At 44.3% G+C, this 22,542-nt stretch overlaps 9 protein-coding genes across 9 annotated transcripts; 2 read left to right on the top strand and 7 right to left on the bottom strand.

Moving 5' to 3' along the window:
• The first annotated feature begins 124 nt into the window (after window positions 1-124).
• Window positions 125-2,297, top strand: BDB00DRAFT_929696 (uncharacterized protein). The gene is made up of 7 exons (XM_053128974.1): window positions 125-727; window positions 810-943; window positions 1,019-1,239; window positions 1,356-1,490; window positions 1,578-1,832; window positions 1,915-1,996; window positions 2,076-2,297. The coding sequence occupies exons 1-7, from the start codon at window positions 594-596 to the stop codon at window positions 2,255-2,257; spliced, it is 1,143 nt and encodes a 380-aa protein (XP_052978735.1). The 5' UTR covers window positions 125-593; the 3' UTR covers window positions 2,258-2,297.
• Window positions 2,298-2,390: 93 nt separating this feature from the next.
• Window positions 2,391-3,218, bottom strand: BDB00DRAFT_873389 (uncharacterized protein; the record flags this gene model as incomplete). Its single annotated transcript, XM_053127086.1, has 3 exons — window positions 2,391-2,832; window positions 2,923-3,095; window positions 3,189-3,218. The coding sequence occupies 3 exons, from the start codon at window positions 3,216-3,218 to the stop codon at window positions 2,391-2,393; spliced, it is 645 nt and encodes a 214-aa protein (XP_052978734.1).
• Window positions 3,219-3,310: 92 nt separating this feature from the next.
• On the bottom strand, window positions 3,311-5,264 carry BDB00DRAFT_433330 (S-adenosyl-L-methionine-dependent methyltransferase). The gene is made up of 2 exons (XM_053117374.1): window positions 4,968-5,264; window positions 3,311-4,842 (listed from the first exon to the last, which is right to left on the bottom strand). The coding sequence occupies exon 2, from the start codon at window positions 4,819-4,821 to the stop codon at window positions 3,436-3,438; it is 1,386 nt and encodes a 461-aa protein (XP_052978733.1). The 5' UTR covers window positions 4,822-4,842; window positions 4,968-5,264; the 3' UTR covers window positions 3,311-3,435.
• Window positions 5,265-5,647: 383 nt separating this feature from the next.
• On the top strand, window positions 5,648-10,785 carry BDB00DRAFT_765406 (glycosyl hydrolases family 15-domain-containing protein; the record flags this gene model as incomplete). The annotated part of the gene is made up of 10 exons (XM_053119508.1): window positions 5,648-5,782; window positions 5,889-5,920; window positions 6,181-6,379; window positions 6,471-6,588; window positions 6,682-6,839; window positions 6,905-7,821; window positions 7,909-8,849; window positions 8,950-9,244; window positions 9,333-9,619; window positions 9,680-10,785. The coding sequence occupies 10 exons, from the start codon at window positions 5,648-5,650 to the stop codon at window positions 10,783-10,785; spliced, it is 4,188 nt and encodes a 1,395-aa protein (XP_052978732.1).
• BDB00DRAFT_910157 (Ribokinase-like protein) lies at window positions 10,782-12,047 on the bottom strand (the record flags this gene model as incomplete). The annotated part of the gene is made up of 4 exons (XM_053128651.1): window positions 11,837-12,047; window positions 11,572-11,755; window positions 11,309-11,504; window positions 10,782-11,243 (listed from the first exon to the last, which is right to left on the bottom strand). Exons 1-4 carry the CDS (start codon window positions 12,000-12,002, stop codon window positions 10,782-10,784), a joined length of 1,008 nt encoding a protein of 335 aa, XP_052978731.1. The 5' UTR covers window positions 12,003-12,047.
• A 3-nt stretch (window positions 12,048-12,050) lies between these two features.
• BDB00DRAFT_828354 (uncharacterized protein) lies at window positions 12,051-14,807 on the bottom strand. Its single transcript, XM_053123847.1, has 4 exons — window positions 14,462-14,807; window positions 13,622-13,772; window positions 12,811-13,539; window positions 12,051-12,733 (listed from the first exon to the last, which is right to left on the bottom strand). The coding sequence occupies exons 1-4, from the start codon at window positions 14,684-14,686 to the stop codon at window positions 12,477-12,479; spliced, it is 1,362 nt and encodes a 453-aa protein (XP_052978730.1). The 5' UTR covers window positions 14,687-14,807; the 3' UTR covers window positions 12,051-12,476.
• Window positions 14,808-14,959: 152 nt separating this feature from the next.
• On the bottom strand, window positions 14,960-17,124 carry BDB00DRAFT_929691 (uncharacterized protein). Its single transcript, XM_053128973.1, has 3 exons — window positions 16,994-17,124; window positions 16,791-16,893; window positions 14,960-16,672 (listed from the first exon to the last, which is right to left on the bottom strand). Exons 1-3 carry the CDS (start codon window positions 16,995-16,997, stop codon window positions 14,995-14,997), a joined length of 1,785 nt encoding a protein of 594 aa, XP_052978729.1. The 5' UTR covers window positions 16,998-17,124; the 3' UTR covers window positions 14,960-14,994.
• A 2,007-nt stretch (window positions 17,125-19,131) lies between these two features.
• Window positions 19,132-20,197, bottom strand: BDB00DRAFT_765402 (snare associated Golgi protein-domain-containing protein; the record flags this gene model as incomplete). The annotated part of the gene is made up of 2 exons (XM_053119507.1): window positions 19,132-19,552; window positions 19,635-20,197. The coding sequence occupies 2 exons, from the start codon at window positions 20,195-20,197 to the stop codon at window positions 19,132-19,134; spliced, it is 984 nt and encodes a 327-aa protein (XP_052978728.1).
• Window positions 20,198-21,082: 885 nt separating this feature from the next.
• BDB00DRAFT_828346 (Isoprenylcysteine carboxyl methyltransferase family-domain-containing protein) lies at window positions 21,083-22,450 on the bottom strand. Its single transcript, XM_053123846.1, has 4 exons — window positions 21,970-22,450; window positions 21,739-21,858; window positions 21,532-21,661; window positions 21,083-21,449 (listed from the first exon to the last, which is right to left on the bottom strand). Exons 1-4 carry the CDS (start codon window positions 22,406-22,408, stop codon window positions 21,230-21,232), a joined length of 909 nt encoding a protein of 302 aa, XP_052978727.1. The 5' UTR covers window positions 22,409-22,450; the 3' UTR covers window positions 21,083-21,229.
• Between the last annotated feature and the right edge of the window lie 92 nt (window positions 22,451-22,542).

The following is a 22,542-nucleotide window of genomic DNA, read 5'->3' as shown; positions in this document are numbered from 1 at the left end:
TTGTAGTATGTAGTTGTTTGTTTGCGTGTGTTCAAAAGCTAAGAAGCTGGAGGTTCAAGTATCTGGTCGCGCCTTTGGCTGTGTACCAATCTGAGAATTTTATGCTAAATGCATAAATGTGCAGATGATACCCCTTTTATACACTAAAGTAAATCTTCTCAAGGGAGTGAGTCCAGCATGCATCTCCTATTCCTTGTGCTCGCTTCGCTTATAGTACAGCAACATATGAGATTTTAATCCAGCCTAAAATTTCCAAAGAGCCGGAACTTATCAGTGGCGTACACCTGTATTGACATACCAACCAAAGAAGCAACTCGTTTAAAATTTACTATCATCCGGCGGAAAGAGAAGCGTGTAAAAACATATACACAGCATGGATACTGGCGTGCAATAGCAGCTCTTGAAGGGGAAGAATGAATCCTATATGCGCCGTGTGTGCGCGGTGGCAAACAGGAGGCAAACAAAGTTTCCAGAGTTACGTACACGCTCCGTGCAGTAACTTATTTTCCTGTTCCCGAGCGAAAAAAAAAAATCGCTTCTTCTTTTCTTTTATACCATAGTTCCTATCTCATTTTAAATTCAAAGCCATAATAATGAAAACGTTGACCGCTCTTTCGTTACTCTGTGTCGCCGCACTCTGCGCCCAAGGCGATGGTCAGTCTGACCAAAGAGTCGTCAAGCAAGACGACCAAGCGGTACAAACGACATCGCGTCTCATTAAGCTCAGGTATGTTGTGTTTGACGACACAATTTGTTGCCACGGCCATTTGTCTAAAACCAAGGCAACTAAACTTTTCAATTTTGTAAAGTGACACTGAAGCAGCACAGTGGTTAAGCGAATTCCAAGTCATGGGTCTTGTTAAGCAAGGTACTCGATTCATGGACATTACTGATCACCAAGAAGAAGAAAATAACGACGTGGTCCGGCCTGCTCGTGACGACAGTAAGTGGTTCTCTTCTTTATTCTACCATGTGATACATACGACTCTTTTTTAAATTGATACGTTTTACGCAACAGAGGTTCCGACCAGCGTGTCTAATCAGGACGAGGTCAGCCTCTTCCTCAAAGACCTGACGACTGACTTTATGCAGCAGTGGTTGGCGAAATTCACATCGTTCCATACCCGGTATTACAAATCAACTTGGGGCGCACAATCGTGTGCTTGGCTTATCAGCAAAGTCCGTGAGATCGCTGAGCCAGCTGGCAATCGTATTACCGTTCGCGAATTCAAACACTCTGTAAGAACCAGATCAGAAAGAAAGCAAATCCCCTTTCTTTCTACTAAAACTTTTTGCTGCGTAATCCCTCCATTTTTCATGCACGGTCACCCTGGATGATGTGCATGCATACACAGTGGCAGCAATTTTCTATTATTGCTAGATTTGAAGGCACCAACAAAGACCTCGACAATGAAGCTGTGATCATCAGTGCCCATCAGGATTCTGTGAACATGTGGCTGCCTAGTTTAGGAAGATCGCCTGGTGCCGATGTAAGAAATTGAAAAGTAGCGGGATCATTGGTACTAGAACACAAAAAGCTAGTGTCCCCTATGTACTGATAGACTCTGTTCTATTAGGATGATGGTAGCGGTACTGTCACGATCTTGGAAGTCTTCCGCACGCTTGTCAAGAATGGTTTCCAGCCTGAGCGACCTGTTGAGTTCCACTGGTACAGTGCTGAAGAAGGAGGCCTTTTAGGCTCCCAAGAAGTGGCAAAGCAGTACAACAAAGAAGGAAGAGAAATCGTCGCCATGATCCAGAACGATATGACGGGTTACATTGGTGCACATGGCGAAGTTATTGGTCTTGTCACGGACTATGTCAATGACAAGGTACCGACAGGAAGTCTATATAGGCAAAGGAGGAAGAAGTCAATATGAGAATCTAACCAACGACTGTATACATTTCGTATAGCTGACCAATTTTATTCGGGATTTGATTAAATCCTATGCCGAGATACCTGTTGTAGATACTAAATGCGGTTATGCCTGCAGTGGTAAGTTTCTGACCTGATGACCATGGTCTCTCCGCCCCTCCTTTTTCCCTCCTGTTCACTTCATACACGTCCTTATTAGATCACGCATCCTGGCGCAAATTCGGTTATCCTTCCGCGTTTATGATTGAGAGCTCGTTTGAGGATTCGAACCAACGCATCCATACTTCGGACGATAGCATAAAATATCTTTCCTTCGACCACATGTTGCAATTCTCCCGTGTACTCGTTGGCTTCGCTGTCGAGCTTTCTCATGCTGACTAGAGGAAATTATCAATCGTATCCAATAAAATCTTGTGAGGGATACTTATTATTTTATTATTTGCTGTTTTTTATGTGCTAGGTTATAAGGAATTTACTGGCGTTTGTCTCAATTTGATCACGATATGTATGTATGTTATCCACTCTTGTCCGAAGTCAGGTAATTCGGATCATTACCAAGTTTTCGACTAAGATTTTCGTACCAGGTCTGGAATGCCTTGAGGGGTAAATAGCCTCGATCGCTGAGTGTCGAGAGCGGGATGGCATCCAGTGGCAAATCTTGTTGAACGAATGAGGTGACATAGTTGTACAGGTTATCCAGAATCTTTGAAGCAAGCTGACCCGCTTGGTTCAAATTAGGTGTTGTGGGTGGTGGTTTCACGATAGCCATTTGCGTGCCATCACCGGGCGTGTCCATCATGGATGCTGAACCTTGCGTTTCGACTTGTTGTTGTATAATGTCGATGGGTTCAATGGAAATACCGAGTGTTGCAGGTGTTGACACTTGCGGCGTTGTTGTTGCTGCGTTGTTATTTTGCCGTAACCGAAAGATCGCGCTAGGTTTTTCGTTTAATAATCTACACAAGAGTCAAACATATTTCGTATGATGAGGTTAGAGTTCCATTTTCCCTATCGATCCATTCTTTTCTAGGTATGAAAGGACTTACACTCCCAATAGCTGCCATTCTTTGTTTGGCCATAGTAAATGGACAGTTGCACCAAAGCCTTGTTGGAAAGGTATGGTACCGAGAAGAAATACGACTAAATGATTGATGGACTGTGCGTCGGAAAGCTCAAAGACGTACTTGTTCACATCCACCTGTTGCAAATTTGTTTGGACCTGTTGAACGTTTGTATTCACCAGAGCAATAAATATGAAATGTAATCCGTCATTTTCGTGTACAATGAATGATAGTGATATTATTTACCATACCAGTCTGCCCGCTACGATGCAGCCAAACATGTTTTGTGTGTTTGTGTGTTAGATGTGTAAGGTATGAAAAAAGTGAGGGTTGTTGTATGCGGGGGTTGAGCGCGAGACAAAGAAAAAGAAAAGAAAAGAGGATTATGGAAGGTAAAGGAAAAGCTACGAGCTATTTTTTAAAGTAGAGTTTCGGGGAATAAATTAGGCCCATCATGCAAACGAAAAAAAAAAAGTGACTGCCACAACCACGCTCTTTCTAAGCTTCATTATTATGATCCCCTTCATTGTCGTTGTCCTGCTGTTCTTCTTGCTTCGATACACCTGTCCGACGCAATACTGAAAAATACAGCGGTCCCCAGCCATCGGTCTTATCGGGCAAAATGATCCACCCATACTTCGTCCGTTCACCAATTGGGAATGTCTTCTTCACTACTTCGACAGGTACTTTGCCCTTGCGGATCATTTTCGAAACCACCTTATCGTTCTCGGTCGAGCTGATCGAGCATGTGCCATAAACAACCAACCCACCAACACACACCGAATGCACAGCCGCCTTGAGCAGCTTGAGTTGTCGCTCGGCATTATGGACTGTTCGTTTGGGCGACCATTGTTCGAACTCCTTATCGTCGTGCAACAAATGTCTTTCCGAAGAACATGGCGCGTCGAGCAACACTTTGTCGTATTGTTCCGGCTCAGAGTACCATTTTGTGCCATCCTTGCCTAATACAGTGATGCGTTCGTCCTTGGGCGACAGGTAATCATCAAGGACAATGCGTAACCGACGTCGTCGATCCGGCGACAATTCATTCACTGTCAAAGAGCCATACGCACCCAATCGTTGCAGAACAGATACAGACTTGCCGCCCGGTGCAGCACATAGATCCAACACACGATCATCCGGCTGGATATCCAATGCCTCTGTCGCCAGGACAGATCCGGCATCCAAAATGTAATAGTCCGTAATACCAGCACGGTCTTTTCGTGGATGGGGGAATCGGTCTGCTGTGGTAGCAAAGCAAGGTATACGAACAAAGGAGAGTGGAATAAGTTCTGGTAATGTCGATAAACGTTCTTTGAAATCGTCCGTGTTGCTGTACTTGTTGACCATGATGCAATGTCGTACGGGCTTTTTCAGTGCTTCTATCAGCGTTTGCCATCGCTCATGGCCATATTCTTCTTGGTAAAAGTTGCTAAATGCGTTAAAGACTGCTTCGCGTCGCTCTTGTTCTCGAGCTGCTGCTTTTTCTTTGTTTTTTGATTTGGCTGGTTTTTTGTTTTTGGAAGCCTCAATTTTACGTGCAAGTCGCTCGGCTCGTCGATCGCCACCACTTTCTGCCATGTCAAAATAAATAAAACAGTGTGTGCCGAAAGTAGGTTTCTCGAGTTCACACATGAAAAACTTTGCCCGTTGAAACTCCGTCACACGAAAGACACTTGTTGCATGGCAAAACCGCTTGATATATAGCAACGAGATGAAGTCTGCGGTTGCCAAGGAACATACTAGATCCAGCTTATGTTTCTGGTAGTCTTTAAATATGCAATTGAGGCGATATATATCTCCATTATGTTTAAGAATCGCCAGGCTGTAATGTTGCTGTTCTGATGACCTGTTTGTAACCGGTTCCAAGGTATCAATGTACATGTGCCGTCTTTTACGTTATTACTTTAAAAAAATATACACGTATACATTAAGCAGAGTATATACAGTTACACTCAAACAAGTATTATCTGATTTTGGAAAGTAGTCTACTAGCGTTATCTATCGTCTGTCGTCACACTTATCTTTACCTTCGCTCATGCAGCATGATTTGCCACCACCAAGCAATATGTATAGAACATGACAGAACTGTGTACAAAATCGATTTTTCACTTACTGTACTACTGGATTTGATGATGACGGCAGTATCAAAACAAAATTTTGTGTCTGCATGAGAAAGAAATCGTGTGTAGCGCTCGGAGTAGGACGGATATTTACCTGTCCTGGTGTGATTGCCCTTGTTCTATTCTATCCACCACGATCACCACCTGACCGTTCTGTTCTTCTTTTCCCGTCGGGAAAGGAGCTCGATTCTTGCAGACAAAAAGATGGACCGAGATGCAGTCGAGTTGATTCCTGCATTAGGAGATAAAGCATGTCGGCGGCCGTTGTTTTAGCATGAAAATAATTTGTTGGGTCGTTATTCTTGTCGAAACGAGGCGGAGAAGAACTGTAGTTGCAACCCCAAAGCTGGCTCGTGCACCCAACCGGAAGGACAGACATACATAAACGTCATAGATTTGAGCACTGATAAAGAGTCCACAGTTTATGGCCGAGATCACTAGGGTGACACAAGTTATTGTTTTACAACAAAAGTAAGCAGGAAGCAACAACAACAAAAAAGGGCCTACGATCTGGAACCCCTTTCATGATATTTGTTTCCTTTCTCCATCCTTTTTTTCCTCCAACTTTTCTTCCCTCTTTCTAACATATGACAGCACATTACTCAATAGCAACGCAACGCTCGCTTCAGCGACTGGATTACTTTTATCAGGCAATCAATGCAACGATTTTAAGTAAACAGAACGCTGTTAGTGGCCTTATGCCGGCATCGGTAGCAATCACGGTACGGGAGAAGACAAAGGAGGATGGACTGTGTTTAAAATGCTGGAGGGGCCGGAGAGTGGTGGCGATAATGCTGACGAGAGGAACGGACCTGTATTATTTTATAGACCCATGGTGATTATACCGACGCCTGGGTACGGTAAGCTAAAACAGGATTTAACGGGATGGAGGGGTGAATGGGCCGGATACAAAGATTGATGGAGAGTCCTTCAAAAAACACGGGTCAAATGCTTATCGATGATGCTTTCTGCTGGATCGGTTACAGGGACAATGTATACTCTATCTATGCTGTCTACGGCCTGGCCCTTGCATATCGACGAGTTGACAACGACAATGGACGAGCATGTACGCGCCTATAGTCTTTTGGCCTCCTTTTTATTATTTTTTCAGTGAATAGAGAACTGATACATCCATATTAGATGAGCTGGAACACGCGGTAATCAAACTGATGCGCGGATTACTGTTCGCCATGATGCGTCAAGCTGAGAAAGTCGAAAAGTTCAAAAAGACACAAACACTAGAGCATTCGCTACATGCCAAATACAACACCACCAATGGCGAGACTGTCGTGGGTGATTTTGATTGGGGTCATTTACAGGTAAAAGATCCATTTATTGTTTATTACGATGGATATCATATGAAATTGAGAAAGAAGCTGTATGTACTACCAATGGAATGAATGATGATAGATTGACGCAACCAGCTTTTTCCTTCTGGCGTTGGCTGACATGACTACGAGCGGATTTACAATCATATACACCCAAGATGAAGTAGACTTTGTACAGAACTTAGTGTTCTATATCGAGCGTAAAGTATCTTTATATTTTTATTCGAATTGTATCCATGTAATCACTAACTAACAAAATGATCGTACAATTCGTTTTTGTTTTTGGTCAACAGGTGCATACCGTACACCGGACTATGGCATCTGGGAGCGTGGGAACAAGTCGAACCATGGACAACCCGAGTTGAACTCTTCCTCCATTGGCATGGCTCTGGCTGCATTACGCGCTATCAACGGAGTTAATTTATTTGGTGCACGCGGCGGTCCCACCACGGTACGTATTTTCTTTCTATGCATATCCGACGATATATTTTTCAGTAACCCAGCAGATACATACAGGTCATTCATGTGCTTCCAGACGAGTTGACACGCAATGCCACCACACTACACAGCTTCTTACCACGCGAATCCAACTCCAAAGAAATCGATGGCTCGGTCTTATCCGTGATTGGATTCCCAGCCTTTGCAGTCACCGATCCCGACCTGATCCGACGCTCCAAACAAGAAGCCAAAGAAAAACTAGAAGGCAAATACGGCTGGAAACGATTTCTGCGCGACGGCCATCAAACTGTGCTAGAGGACACATCGCGCTTGCATTACAACTTAAACGAGCTCAAGATATTCGAAAACATTGAATCCGAATGGCCGCTGTTTTTCACGTACTTGGTGCTAGAAGGATTATTTACGGGCGACATGGAACAAGCACGAGAATACCGTAAAAAATTGGAGCCATTGATTATTGACTCCATGAATATGCACCAGTTGCCCATGTCTCCCGGTGGTGGTACTGTGTCGCCTGCTGGGTCGTCGTCTAAATATTCGTTCAATACCGATCCTGGCATTAGTATCCCTTTGGTGGCCGAATTGTACTATGTTCCTTCTGAAAACATTGAAGCCGAAAAGGCCAATCCGCATTCCCAGATACGCTGTCCCAACGATAACTTGCCATTGGTGTGGGCACTTTCGCTGTATTTCTTGGGTTGTCTCATTGAAGAAGATTTGCTGTCACCGTCCGAAGTCGATCCCCTGGGTCGTCGGTTCGCTGCCAAACAGGTACCACGACAACATATCGTACAAATTGTTTTGCTGTCAGAAGACTCGACTTTGCAAAGCACATTGTCCATGTATGGTCTCGAGACTCAGACTATGAGTGAGATCGCGTCAAACACAACTGTATTACATCCTCGCGCATTGACCGAAGTCTATGCTGGGTTGGGAAGAAACACAAAATTGGGATTGAGCGGCAGGCCCAAAAGGTAACATGTTTGTAAAAATTCAAGTAGGGGATTTATCATAAGCTTAAAGGAATTACACTAACTACATGTCTATTCTGTCAACGCTAGACCCGTGGGTGTTCTCGGGACATCACGACTATATCGCATCCAAGGCCAAATCTATGCCTTTACGCCTCATTTTATGGACAATGAAGAATTTTATCTCAACACTGACCCCGACTACCTAGTATCAGCATTCGAAAGCGAATTAAGCTTTACAAGCCAAAACTGGTTCTATCCAGGCCGACCCACCATGGTCGTCGTATTGACCAACGCATTGCTGGGCGCTATGCGAGGACAACTCTTCACCAAACGATCGGATCTAGCCACCGCGAGCGACCAATCTCAAAAGAATCTGCTCAATTGTTTCATGAATTTACGTTGTGGTGAGAGCAGTAACGGTGTTCGAGTCCGTCTTTGCCGACTGCAGGAATCGGTCAATACAAGCAACATTGAATCACTCGACTTTTTGATTAATCAGCCGGATATGGATTGGGAAAGCATCTTGTTGTTTGCTAACAAGACGGCGCGGAATCGACGTCGTTCCATCCATCGTAAACTGGGTTATGATGAAGGGAAAACACAGGCGAATACCCCTGGCGGTCGCATGACGCCTGGTAGCAAAACTCCACGACGACGCAATACGGCGTTCCATGGTAAATCTTTGGCGTCCCCATTGGATAAGTTGAATCAAGAAAGCTATTTTGAGCAGTTGTCGACGGCATTGGCGAATCTCAAGACGCCAGAAGATGATACTAATGATGATGAGCCAAAATTTAAGCTCAAGGAGCCAGAGCAGCATAGCCCAGCTACACGGAAAACAGTGGCTCATGCGGATGGATCGACCGAGAGCACTGGATCGCCATTCCCTGGAGATGCCTCGTCGGATCGTCCAATGAGCGAATCGCCCGCTGCTTCGGATATGCTCTCATTGATGCTGGGTGATACATCCCAATTTCAGCAGGCCTTGGAAAGTCTGGTCGCATCTGTCAATCTCTACGATCAGATTGGTAAGTTCAGAGCTTGCTTCGAGGATGATAAGGAAATTATGTATATCCTGTACTCTTAGTTTTCTGACCTTTTTTGCCCGCTTTTCATTTTTAACGGTAGACTTGCTACAATATCTTGCGTCCTGTCAACCGATTGATTTCTACATCGAGGAGCTGCAAGCCACAATAAAAGAACTGCTCGAAGAAGTTTATCTGAAGTCCATGCGGTTGCAATACTGGTCGATTGCTCGTCAAGCAGCTGGCTTATTGCACAAGATCGTACCTTCGCTCACAATCAATATCACTGACTTGGTTATTCGACAAAAGCAAGTCAGCATTGGTTCCGGACCGCAAGAATATCTCATGTCGATGCCTACTGCGCCCGATGCACTGAGTAAAATGATCGCTGAGCATTGGTAATTAAGCTGTAATTTTTTACTTTTTAGCTTCTGTGTATACACGGAGACAGTATGTTTGAAATTTAAACCGTATATATACATTTAGCAACGACGATGTACGCGAAGGGCCTGTCGTGCAAGAAATCATCATCTATCTCGGCAGCTTGATTCGAACCGTACCACATATCTTTGACGGTATTTTGCGACTCCGGACACACTACATCATTATCGCTTTACGTGAAGAGATTAGCCGTACGAACGGGTGTGATGAAGAAGAAGCTGTCGAGCATTTGATGCAGCTCTCGCCATTCGAACTCAAAACTCTGTTGGGAACGATCTTGTCTGGGCCTGGTTTATGTGACAGTGACATCGTCGTGCGCGACAAGCCTGGCGGTTTCTTAATGCTGTCTTTACCTTTGTCCAGAAAAGAACAACAGGAGCAACAACAACAAGAACAAGTAGTTACAAAATCGACACCACCAACAACAGCGGATACAAACAAGTTGGTTATCCGTGTCCAATCAGCAGGATATACCTGGGGCAACTTTGCACGCGTCGATATCAATGGCAACACGTTGCATGGCAACTCGCGCGGTATCCACGTTTGGGCTATTGACCGCAGTACTCAACTGTTGTTGGAGCGTGGATCGTTTGATACTCACATATCTACTGACGAAAGTTTGGAATTCAAACGATTCATTGATTGGCTCTCGCCTGGCACGGTCGTAGTCATTGCTGTCAAGGACGACTGTACCGAGCATCTTGGTAAAGAAGGTATCGAAGCTTTGGAGAGTTTGGGGAGTACCAAGATCCGTCAAGTACAGTATCGAGACTCGTATGTCTTCATTGGTGAAAAGCGAGGCAACAGTAGCAGCAGTCATAGTGCTCTATCACCGTCTTCTTCATTCCCTTTCATTGAACAGTACAACCACACGGGTCCAACCGAACTAGTCGAAAAGACTATTACAACTGTGGCGAACAGCAAGACAGCCAAGAACAATAACAACGATAGCCCCACGACCACCACGACGAGTAGCACCAGTGAAACGTATCCAAACTCAAACGGTCGCTGGCTGCGTCGACGCAAAAACGATGGTGCACTCAATCGCGTTCCACCCCAGTTCTTTCCCAACACATGGCAAATCCTGGATAGCTCACAAGGCCTACGAATCCATCGACACACTCTACCACGTGATCCAACCGTCCTCGAAAAAACTGCCGAAGAGTTCAACTTTGCGATTGCAGTTGAAGGCTTTTTAAGCTGGTTTATCGATCCAGCTGAGCGCCAGGTTGCCGTTGAGACATTGACGGTGATATACAAGCTCAAGGAACGTAATCCAGAAATGCGACTCAGCACCTACATTGATATCACACAGATCATTGACACTGCGGTTGAATTCTTTTGGACAAAATGGAATACCAAAAGCAATTATAAAGAAAACAAAGGATTGGCGCACAAGTTGTTTTATGATTTGCCACAGCAAGGATCGGATGATAGTACATTTGGTTATCTATCAAAGAGTGCACTTAAAGTGCTCCCATTTGAGTTTAATTATTAGTTTTTTAATAATAAAAGGCTACTTAGGCGTTCTTGAGCACAAGGACCTTGATTCCATTCATAATTATCTCTTTCGTATGTCGGTAAACCGACTTGTTCCACAATGTAGCTGGCAGAAATGGCACCATAGCGTGCAGCAATCACAGCATTGCCGTTGGATGCAACCCAGCCAATACACATGCCACCACAGAATGCATTTCCGGCACCTGTCACGTCCTGAATCTTATCACTGTCCTGTTCCTTCCAATAAGCAGGAACCCATTCAAGCACATTATCCGTGACAACCACTGCGCCTTGTTTACCTGCACGAATGACAATGTTGGTTTGGGTAGCATAGTATAGCCTTTGAGCACATGTCTCTGGATCCAAGGTCGAGTTGCCTAGCATGGCGGCTGCTTCTTCATGGTTGGGAGTCAACACATCCACTAGTTTTGCTGCCTTGCATACCATTTCATATCGCTATATAACATTTTCCATATGTTTTAGACTCGTTTTCTTGTTTTTGGTACCAAGTCCTCTCTCACCTCGGACAGACAGGACCATGGCACTGGTTCCCATATAAATGCAGTTGATGATCCACCTCGTTCCCGCCATTCTGTAACGATCTCTATCGCGCGTTCAGGTGAGCAAATGATATGCATCACGCGAAGCGAGTGGACCCAATCATCCGGTGGATCTTGTGCCGTAAGTCGAATGATAGGATGGATATATTCAAAGTCGCTGAAAAATGGAAAGGAAACAAGATTAAGATATAGAGAAAGTCAAGGGAGTGTGATAAATAGCGTACCGATGATCGTTGGGTCCAAACGTATTTAAACCGCGAGTGGTATGTAAGTCTGCATGCTGTTGCCTTCGTAACGTGATGTCAAGTTTTTCCAATTGGTCAGCAACAGCGGGAGGGTGATCGTACCCTTCTTGTGCTATGTAACCAATCTTTTCCGACTCGGGTGGATTCAACCAAACGCGCATGCCTAGCGTTAAAAAATGTCTATTTGTTGGTGGCATTGGTAATTACGTGATTTTCTTTTACTGTTTTCAGGATGACGACGAACCATAGATGGCATAAATGCCAGCACCACCGAGGACATTACGTTCTTCTGTACCATTCTGATAAACGATGTCGTCAATGATAAGGCTTCCTAGTGATGCGTACAAAGGAGGCGTCGATGTAGCTGATGCGTTGGCTTTGATATCAGTCATAGGACAACTGCAAATCATTTAATAACAGAGACTGTGAATCGAGCTAATAGTAAAAATAAATTTTATACACGCAAAGAAACACTAGGACTATTTATAAAAGAAAGGGTTGGTATATGGGATTACAGAGTGAAACTGTGATGATGATAATTTTAGCATCGTAGGGGAAAAAGCTATGTATAGAGAGAGCAAGGGAAGAAGTGTATATACTGAAAAACGAAAGAGAGATTATGATGGTGGTTGTCGTTCGTCATCATCATCTGGTTGACCTGCAAACATGTGTTGAATTGGATGGGGGGTTGGTGGCCGTGGATGCACTGTGGGTTGTTTATACAGCCATAGATGATGATGAAGAAGCGTCGCCTTTGAACGTACGTGATGAATCTTGCATAAAGTTTTCATCATTGGCGGCATCGATTGGGGTAGGACTTGACGTGTTGGTAGCAGGTGGAGGAGATGAAGACCCAGCAGTCGCTATAGTAATACACTTTAACATCACGCTCGACGAACCCCGCCATATGAGTTTTTACTATAACGACGATGGCACTTACGCATAGTGGGTGATGATGATGCTGATGGATGGTTGAGTGGAGAAGTAGGTGTTTCGCTGTTGGCGTCAGCTACCGTCGATGATGTTACTCGTTGGCGCTTTGCAACCCGAGCCTTTTCCTTGAATCTCTGATTTTCTTCTCTTTCCCGTTGTCGTCGCAGCAAATTCTCTTGTTTTTGAGCTTCTTTTTCGGCCTTTTCCTCTATCAGACAATCAATAAAGAGACGTATGAGTTTCTTTTTCCTTTCCCACCAGAAACAGAAAAAAAATCGAACCTACTTTCTTTAGCCTCCTTTGCGTTACGGTCGTTATCCTGAAGCATTCTTGTTGATTCGGAGAAGTCCACCATTTGAACACGTGATTGCTTTTGAAAACCTTTCGGTGTGGTGGGAGGTACCGGACTGCCAATGTTGTTACCAATGGACGCAGAGGGTGGAACAGTTCGTACAGGTGGAGGTCGAGTGGACCCGCCCAATGAGCCTTTCCGGGACGGAATAAACATACTGGAGGCACCTGGGGCACCCATCGGTCTTGTTTGTGGCCGAGTATTGAAGAGACTGTTTGCGCCTGGTGCGGGTCGTGGCGGTTGGGATCCTCCAACCATCGTTCGCCGTGGGCCGCCAGCAGCAGCAGCAGCAGCCTGACTTCGGTTGATGAACAAATTCTGGGATGGAGGCGCTAGAGCTTGACGTTTGGTAGCTGGACCGTTCAAAGAGCCGGGCACAGGACGCACCATGCCCGAATTCATCAAGGGTGTTGTAGGCGACACGGGTGTTGTTGCTGCTGTAGCTGCCAACTCGGCACGTTCCTTGTCGACCAGCGCCTTGAGGACTTGTTTGCGATGCTTAGTACGCGCGGTCTGTTCGGGAGGTGTCTTGAGAACAAAGTGTCGCTTGAGGGTTGGCTTGTTGGCTTTGAACGCGTCGGTGCCGTAGACAAAGTCTTCGCGAGCTTCGGGGATCATGGTAGCGTATTCGTTTGCATGGAAGCTGATCCCTTTTTCTTTGACTATGGGAAGATTCATGTATGTTTTAGCAACAGTTGAAAGAGTACTTTCTATATTCAAAATTATGCCTTTTTTTCTACTTACCGGTACTGCAAAGATCCGTCAACAAAGTACCGAACGAAGCAGACCATTCTTCAATGTTCATGTTCAGTTTGCGGTCGGTTGGGACATCTTGTAGAATGTGGGCTGTGGTTTGCACCCAGTTGTCCGTGTCTTGCACGGCCCGAGCAAAGAACTATTATAAATAAACGGTCGATAAGGATTAGCAACTGTTGCATTATGTCTATGTGAGATATATCAGAGAGAAGAGGCCGCGTCCCACCCAATCAACGCAATAAGATAACGGTCTGACAGTATACTTGTAGTGTTTGTAGGAGAGATACGGAAATAGGAAATAGCATAGCATAACAACGCACTTCATTGTCAAAAAGATCCCTTTACCGCAATTGTGGAAAAAAAAGACACATTGTTGACGCTGTCCTTATCAATCTCCACAGACAATTTGTTTCCTCGATAATGCAATCACTCACTCCCCACAAATGAACAAGAAAACTCAAGTAGTATACTGGGGCTTTCGAGACCAAAAAATGCATTGCGTTGGAAAGGGTGTTGGATCGCGCGAACCTCTTTATTATTATGGAGAGAAGTGTCAAAAGGATGATTATATGCGTGTGAAGCTTAATCCAAGGCAAGGCAAAGGGATGCTGGCGGGAGATTAAAAGGCAAGAGATCATGTGATGATATGCTATCATTTCATGCCGCAGTGTTCCTCCTTCCTTTTCCCTTTTCCCTTCCCCTCCCCATACACGCAAACGCACTGTCATCCCTCTTCGAACCCCGAATAAGCTTACCCAATCATCATCCTTTTGACCATTTTTGAGGAAGTAAAAAAAAAAAATCAAGGTTTGACAGAAGGGCTCTTACCTTTTGCATAGTAGGCTTCAAGCGCAGCAGGTCGTTCTTGCGAATGCACAGCAATGAGAAGAGGATTCCCACTTTGGCTGACTGGTGGTACTGGTCATAGCGCCGCAACACCATATCCAGAACCTCGCTACTAATTTCTTGTGCAACTCTTGCAGACTGCCAGCCAGGTCGGCTGAATTCTTCCGACAGCCAGGCGTGGATACCTTCTGGTGTATTTCGTTCCATCTTTTGAGGTTGTTGTTCTTGAGTAGGACGCGCGCGCGTTGGCTGTATATAAGTAGCGTGCGTGTGGACTGCACTGGGAAGAGAAAGGGAGCAGGAAAAAAGAAAGTGAAAAATATGAGAAAGAAATGCAATGCAAGACAATCCATTTTTTTGTCGCTCTTTTTATATCTTTTTCTTTCCCTTTTTTTCTTTTTTGCAAAGTGACGTGCTTTTTTACCCGATTTGAACAACGCAGTCCGTCCGAGCATTTTTGTGTCACATTTGCGCAGATTTCTTCCTTTTCCCTTGATACTAGGGCTTTTCTTTATTTACGGCTCACTATTATTATTATTGTTGCTGCTACTACAACTACTGCTGCTGCTGCTTTCGCACCAGTCTTCAAATCCTTTCACAAAACAGACATGGTCTTCCTGCTCAAAACACTGGAATCCCTTTTCTTGCGTTTCCTCGTATGTAAAAAAATACCGTTGCCACTCCTCCTGTTCTTCTCCTGCTGCTGCATGTGATTGTAGTCTCCACGCATCCATGGTGTTTTGGGCGCTGGCAAGCTCCCTGCGATAAGCATCCAAAATCTTATGGTCTGTCCACTCATCAAAAGACATGGGTTTGACATGGGTAACATGATGCAGCATCACTTGGGATAACCGGGACGCTTGATGAAACAACGTTGACAAAAAGTCGTGCGTGAGCAGCAGTTGGGATGCGGATACGTGGATGAGGCGCAGATGCGCCATGTGCTGTGCAAAATACGACCATGCCTGAGAGGGTGCGCGGCACGGCAGGCGCTCATAGTCGGTGGAAAGTGGATGGACGGATCGAAAAGCGAGTGAGAGGATGCGCAGCCGCCGCAGCTGGGCAATCAAGAGGATGCATCGGGCTGACAAGACTGGATCCGATTCTTTGACAATGATGGCGAGTTTCAACAGGTTGGGTGAACCAGTGACTATCCGACTGAGCATCGTGTAGCAGAGCGCATCGGACAAAGCGAGGTGTGTGAGCTGTTGATGGTGGAAGAGATGGTCGTACGCGGTATGTGGTATGGGTATTAGGGGCACGATGCTGGCTGTGGTCATGTTTTTGATCTGTTGTTGTTGCGATTGATTCTCCTTCTCGAGCAAAACGCGTTGTAACATAAGTCTGCGCAAGGTCTTTTTGTTGAGCTCAACCAGTTTCGTCAACGTATTTTCTTTGATGGTGCAGCATAACAGCGTCAGTGACTTTAGTGGCCGGTTGTATTGCAGTAACGATGAGAAATCATCATAAGTGTCGCGGCAGTTTTCGAGATAGAGTTCCTCTAGCGCAGGGCAGGACTGGACAAAGAAAGTCAGGCCGTATTGCTCGGCCCTGGCTTTTGGGTGGAAATCGATCCGCAGGGCCCTGAGGTTACACACGAGCTGGGCCATCAACCTCGAATTGCTCATGTCGTAATGCGGTCCGTTTGTCAAGTCCCGACACAATGAACGTACATATGACCCAAAGTGTCTTTTCGGTATCATCATTGCACTATTCGTGCTGCTGCTGTTGTTGATATGATAGTGCTGTGTAGTCTGTCGAGATAGAATGTCGGTCGCCAGCTGGACTTTTGAACCAGCAGTGATGGTCTCGTCGTCCTCTCTGGGTAGTATGAATTCCTTGTCCCGCCACAAGTAAGGCACACAGAGCGCATAGAAACGACGGCAGGCGAGTGCTATGCGTTTAACTTGCGTGTGCTGGTGCTCCGGGTATTGCCATCCAAGAAATTGGCGGTCGTCGTCTCGTTGGACTCGGGACGTGGTGAGGATGATGACCTCGAGGATTTCGTTCGGTAATCGAAAGATATGCGGCAGTGGACGAGTCGATTTCTTGAATGAGTGGGGTATCACAGGCAGTGATGGGCAGGTTTCGGCCATGATATATGAAAAGAAAGTTGTTGAGCGGAAAGAAAGCAGGAAAAGTAGAAGAAAAGGAAGAAAGGAGTTTGACCCGCCCGTGAGAAGTGTGCTAAACCTTAAAAATATATATGCAAAATATAAAATTTAAAATTATGGTCGGCTTTGAGATAACACACAAACAAGGACAGTTGCTGCCGCTGTTGTTGTTCTTCCTCCGAGTCCCTTTCACGCACCTCCCTCTTTCTCTACTTGCGTAATAGTCACCGGGCAAGCACCAAAAAGGTCCCATGACAGACAACAGAAGAGGGGAGAGACCCAACCCAAGGGATGGAAGGGGTAAAAACAGCGAGAGTAAGTCACTTGCTTATGAGGCGATGAAGCAAAATAACGACGTGGTGTGTGACACAGACTGATACGGCATGATTATCATGTTAAGCCATACACTATACCAGGGCTATTCTCCTCGATATAATCGCTGCCACCACCAGACATACTAAATCAGTTGCGCGTATTCAAAGGATAGGGGAAGGCTGGGATGAGCCAGGCTCTACTTTCTGCAAACATTCCTTACACCTACTTTATACAAGAAACTTCTCTTCTAAACTGGAGGTTGAAAGCGTACGTAAAAGTTTTCCTTGTATTAAGCAGAAGCAATTTAATTCAAACTGTGCATAACCATAAGCTGATGTATCAACTGTGACGTATGTGACTCCAATCAATCAAATTACTGGTATTGAATACGCAGGAGAAGCGGTGTTACTTCCGTTTAAATTCCCCGCGTGTTCCTCAACGTATTCATGTAGTCCAGCAACCATTTCACTTGGCAACAAAATTCATTTCTATGGAAACCTCGTTTGGAATATAATGCAATCTTAAACTGCCATGATCTTTGGAACGTGAACTGAGCGGGAGAAGCGCCTGTTCATATAATCGACAAACAAAATCAACCTGACTATCTGCTGCTAAAGCCAAGGTTTATGCTAGGAGGCGACACACGTACTTGCGCGATCCCGATATGCTCAATATACCGCGTGTTCGTGAAAATGTTCAAATCAGGGATATAGCTTCCTGTAATAGCTGGCATCTTTTGCTTTTATAATTGAAGGACATATTATCGGTATCGGTGACAAAATGAATAGATGTGCAAGATGATTTGGTTATATTCAGTGGATTATTCATACTCATTGGTATTGATCTATAACGAATAATAATAGTTCATATAGACAATTTACATATCCGTTGATAGTATAATAATATCATGTTAGCGCGCTTGGGGAAGATGGACAAAAAGTCGTGCGTAGGTGTCGTTTTTAAGCTACTAATCGAAGAAATCGTCGACTTTGTCATCGCTGCTATAATTCATTGTATCATCGTATATACGCAATTATTCGTTTTTCTTGAAGTATGATACCTGGCTCAATTCTTGGATATTTCGTCTTATTAAAATGCTATTGAAATAATTGTTTCGCTTCACTTGATTTCGTAAAATTGTTTAGCACTGAGTAGGCCATTCGCTGCCGACGACTTTGGTAGAAGGTGTGATGCAAGAAAGAGCAAATAGAAGAGGAAAAGATAAGTTGATTTAAAGCATAGCATCTGTTTAAAGAAACGGTCGATCCTTGCCAAGTAGATTCACTTGCGCCCTCGTAAACTCCTGGGTGTTTTCGTAATATGTAGAGCTCCTTTAGCATACCTTTGCGAATCGCTCTTTGCAATTAAATGCAGTGGGAATGAGCGCTCTTTTGTGCCTACCAAACGAGACGTTACTTTCATAGAAAATAGCACAAAAGACGATGTGGGGTAATGCAGTGGAGAAGAAATATTTTGTTGCGCTTTTTGCTATCACAGCGACTATGCGTTTGCGTGTGAGCCCGTTTAGATCCTTCGACATGCAGCCAACCCATTACTTGAAGCATAATTGGTCTATTTCACCACAAAGGAATCAGCATGGTCCTTTGTGACCAGGTTGGGGGGGTGGGAGAGCAAAACCAAGTGTTCCTCATGGATTGGAAGAAATGTAACTATAAAGTAAATAAAACCGTGGCACTATTGTTACATGTCAACGCCGATTATTACCTCTTAAATTCTCATGTTGTATGGCACTTACATTGTACAAAGTACCTGTAAATAGACGTACTAATTGATGTATGTGCCACGCTCAACCTCAAAAGCAAGAAACGTTCTTGGCAACATTTGTGCAACAAACGAATTCTTGGTATTTTTATGAAGTGTTGCATTCATTCACCATTTATGGAGAAATATACTATTGAAATATGCTGGATCACAAAATTCATTTCTCAATTATACATTTTCAAGATAATAATTGGATTGAGCGGTAGGGTCTTATTATTAGTGGATGGGAGACAGTAATAGATATAAAAGGGTGTAGGCAAGTAGTAGTTAAGATATTGATACATGTACAAAAAAATAGGCAGACGCTGATAAGTAATAATGCAACCAAAAAAAAAAAAAAAACAAGCAAGGTAAATACAAAAAATGAAAAGCAGCAACATAAATGAAGGAGACGGAGGGCGAATGCGGGATGGTGGATGGTCTTATACGATATGAGTATTACTATTGTTGATGATGTTGCTCGTTTTGGATGAATGTCGTACTGTTGAGTTCCATGGCGTCGCCCTTTTCTAAATCATCCCCTTCTTGTCTTTCATCTCGAAGTAATCTAGTATCATCAGCATAATCATTACTGCTGTCTTCGTCGACATCGTCGTCAATATCGTTGTCCTTTGCACCAATATATTGCTTCATCATGCGCTTCAACTTCTTGCCGAATAATACTGGAACGAGGGAGATAAATGATACACCGAGCAGTTTAAGGACCAAAGACACCGACACAATATCAGCCGTCGAACTCAGTTCGCCAAGGACGGCACCGGCCTGGGCACAAATGAAGTTATATGGCATGGAGCCCAGAAAACATGACCAGAAGAACGGAGACACTGGGATTCCCAAGAACGGTGATACCATGTTAATGAACCTAATAATAATATATATGTGTTAAATATAAATGTTGATATACTTGAAGCTAAGCCTAAAAAACCACATGAATGGCTACTTACCAATAAGGGGTAAAAGGAAACAAACGTGCAAACAAGAGCCACCAGAAAATGCCTACAGATTTGTCGCGTTTCATTTGGCGTGTCATGGATGCTGCTCGACGCGAGATCCAATTGAGTTGCAGGAACGGTTCAGCAACGAGCATGGCCAGACCATAGGCCAAAGTAGCACCAAAAGCCGTTAGAAAACTGGTCCACAGAGTCGCAGCAGTAATGCCATACAAGTGGCCGGCCAACAAATTGAACAAGACAGAGCCGGGGATCGAAAATGCTTGCTGCCACAGGTACAGTGCTGCAAAAACCCCGGCCACTGCAAAGTAGTCGGACCAGGTGGCAGCTGCCATGGCTTCCAAGTGAACTGCAATCGTCTGGATATCTTCGAGGGTATGTGGCAATTCGATGCCTAACACTTGTCGTGCCAGTGTCAGCGATAGTAGGAGCGACAACAGTCCGATAAGAATGAACAGTGCGAGTCGTGGCACCAGTCGCCGCCATGGGGAACCGAGTGCCCGTATTGCCTTTTTTTCGTCGGTTACAGGACAGATACCAGAGTCATCGATATCCATCATTTCCCTCATTTCTCTCTAGGCTGTCGTTTATGCGATACTGAAGGTATGTATATGTATGTATATAGGCACTTGTGAAAAGAAACAAGAGAAGGAAAAATATGTATGAAAAGCTCCGCCGGAAATGAGAGGCTTGATGTTTTAAAAGAAGGAAAAAAGAAAGAAGAACAACCCTTGAAAAGGGAACAGAAACCAAGGCAACAAATTTTTTATCCGTCATACACCATGTACGGTTTTATATGCTCTGGTCTGTCGGCCCGAATTTAACTGTCAGCGGGTCATCGGGAAAAAATTGCCATTTTTGGTTTAAGCTACAGTAGAGAAGAGTAAGCAAATGAGGCTGCTGACATGTCAATTGTTGGTACTTCTGTTATCCCATATTATTTTTGTAAGATTCAAGATGGAGTCGTCATAATCAAGAAGTGGTGGCTAGCTGGTGGAAGAATTAAAAGAATCCTGCTATGGCAACTTGGGCTTGTTTCTGGGTCTCGGCGCTCCCTAGCAAAGTAGTACAGAAAGCAGAATGCTTTATATAGCTATCGTGCAGTGAGCTATTTGCGAATTTTGTTATGCAGCAAACCCCACGACAGAATTTCTTTGTATTCTCTATACTTAATAAAGCTCAATTTTCTGCATGCGATCTATTATTCATTTGCTTTCAATATAGCGTCATGTTAAGAAGCAGCCCACTCTACAGAGCTCAGATACAGCCTCACAGATGTAGCCTTATAACATGGATACAGAACAAAGATGGACTATACGAGCAGATCAGGACGAGACATCGGTGCTTGAGTCGATGACCATGCAAACCATACAAGATAACTGCTACCAATATATCGCACTGTATAAAGTTCACAAGCGGCCATTATAACTTTGAAATAATGCTCTGGGTGATGAAAATGCAAATGCTTTTTTTACGGTGTAAAGAATGTGATGAATACGTCTACATTTGGTTTCAAAGGATGGATGGATGGGTGGATTGATGTGGAGAGAGAGAAGAAAGATAGAGTGTAGTGTGTGTGTGTAACAAACTTATGGGATAAGTGGCATCCATGTTGGCGTCTTTGCCTTGTAGTTTGTCCACTGATCACCAAAGAATCGAAGCAAGGTATATTCCTCATAAGCAATCCGCTCATCAAAAAATCGATGCAACCAGTAGACAAATAGTCCAAGACAAATCGGATTCAATAGCAAGAATTGGATACCAATGGCCCACCAAAAAAAGCCAAAATACGATGGATGGCGCATAATGCTAAGGGATATAGTGTGAAAAATGAGCTCCTTTCATTGTACGCGACAACCTATTCATCCCTATTCAAAGTGGGATTACGTACCTGTAGATACCGTGGGTTACAAGAACATGGTCTTCGTCCTTTGAGTCGGCAATATGGTGCGAAAAGTTATGTCGAGCCGAAAACATGGCAATAGTACGACACGATTGTCCAACAGTGACAAGAACAAGACCTATATAAGTGTATGCATTTCATGCAGGATCATTTAGCACCTCTCTAGAATCAGAATAGACATGGATGACCGCTTACCAAGATAATTAATCAGACTAAACGATTTCCAGGACGGCAAAAAATAGTACTCAATAACAAATTCCAAGAAAGCTGCTGCATGCGCTGCATGATAATGTGCACTGTGGTTGATCAGATACGCTATGGAAAAACTATTCAGTATTTCACTCCTAGTTACTTTCTCTTTGTGACGCCATCCTCCCTTGCATCATCAAAAGGCTTATCATACATAAAAACAGAGTGAGGACTTACAATCAAGTGTCAGAGTATCAGGATTAAATAAAGCTGTAGCCAAATATTCTAAAAAGTGGAACAAAGCGAGCGCCGCTAAAAACAATCCAAACTGTGGAATCTCCCACTTCGGTTCGCATAACATGGCAAACACCAAACCACCACCGCAAACAATGCCGAGCAAAAAGCCATAGGTAGAGATGTTTTGAGGCGAATTCGACCCATCGAATAATTTAGCATTGTTGTAACGCAGGATGGTGCGTTGCTGCCTTAAGCGTTGGAACTCGTCATTGTTGGCAAGGTTGCTCGAAGAGGACGATGGTCGTACTAGTTTGATGCTGCTGGCGCTGCCATTATATACTTGTCGATACCGAACCCGTTCTTCAATACGGCGCTCGAGCTCATTCTCATCTATGTCGCTACTGTTGTCGCTGTCCATGGAGTGATGTGCATCAGACATTCTTTGCGGGGACCCTTTTTTGTTGTGAGCCTGAGGAGCTGGTCACGAAAAAAAAACGAATTTAATTGTCATGGAAATCCCCAATTAAGGAACTTGCCATAAATGATTTTTTTTTCATGCAGGTTACGCACATA

This window comes from Zychaea mexicana (genome assembly GCF_025766255.1).
Source record: "Zychaea mexicana strain RSA 1403 chromosome Unknown BDB00scaffold_47, whole genome shotgun sequence".
Classification (NCBI taxonomy): Eukaryota; Fungi; Mucoromycota; class Mucoromycetes; order Mucorales; family Lichtheimiaceae; genus Zychaea; species Zychaea mexicana.
Note: the sequence above shows the minus strand (reverse complement) of the source record. Positions and strands in the feature narration are given on the sequence as shown.

Coding starts and splice junctions, on each gene's coding strand:
- BDB00DRAFT_929696 (XM_053128974.1), top strand. CDS start 594: ATGAAAACGTTGACCGCTCTTTCGTTACTCTGTGTCGCCGCACTCTGC. Junction 944..1,018: donor CCGGCCTGCTCGTGACGACA/GTAAGTGGTTCT, acceptor TTTACGCAACAG/AGGTTCCGACCAGCGTGTCT. Junction 1,240..1,355: donor TTCGCGAATTCAAACACTCT/GTAAGAACCAGA, acceptor ATGCATACACAG/TGGCAGCAATTTTCTATTAT.
- BDB00DRAFT_433330 (XM_053117374.1), bottom strand. CDS start 4,821: ATGTACATTGATACCTTGGAACCGGTTACAAACAGGTCATCAGAACAG.
- BDB00DRAFT_828354 (XM_053123847.1), bottom strand. CDS start 14,686: ATGGAACGAAATACACCAGAAGGTATCCACGCCTGGCTGTCGGAAGAA. Junction 13,773..14,461: donor TGAAGCCTACTATGCAAAAG/GTAAGAGCCCTT, acceptor TATTTATAATAG/TTCTTTGCTCGGGCCGTGCA. Junction 13,540..13,621: donor GACGGATCTTTGCAGTACCG/GTAAGTAGAAAA, acceptor ATCTTCCCATAG/TCAAAGAAAAAGGGATCAGC.
- BDB00DRAFT_929691 (XM_053128973.1), bottom strand. Junction 16,673..16,790: donor GCAAGTAGAGAAAGAGGGAG/GTGCGTGAAAGG, acceptor TATATTTTTAAG/GTTTAGCACACTTCTCACGG.
- BDB00DRAFT_828346 (XM_053123846.1), bottom strand. CDS start 22,408: ATGTCTGATGCACATCACTCCATGGACAGCGACAACAGTAGCGACATA. Junction 21,859..21,969: donor TGATACTCTGACACTTGATT/GTAAGTCCTCAC, acceptor GTTTTTCCATAG/CGTATCTGATCAACCACAGT. Junction 21,662..21,738: donor TAGTCTGATTAATTATCTTG/GTAAGCGGTCAT, acceptor ACACTTATATAG/GTCTTGTTCTTGTCACTGTT.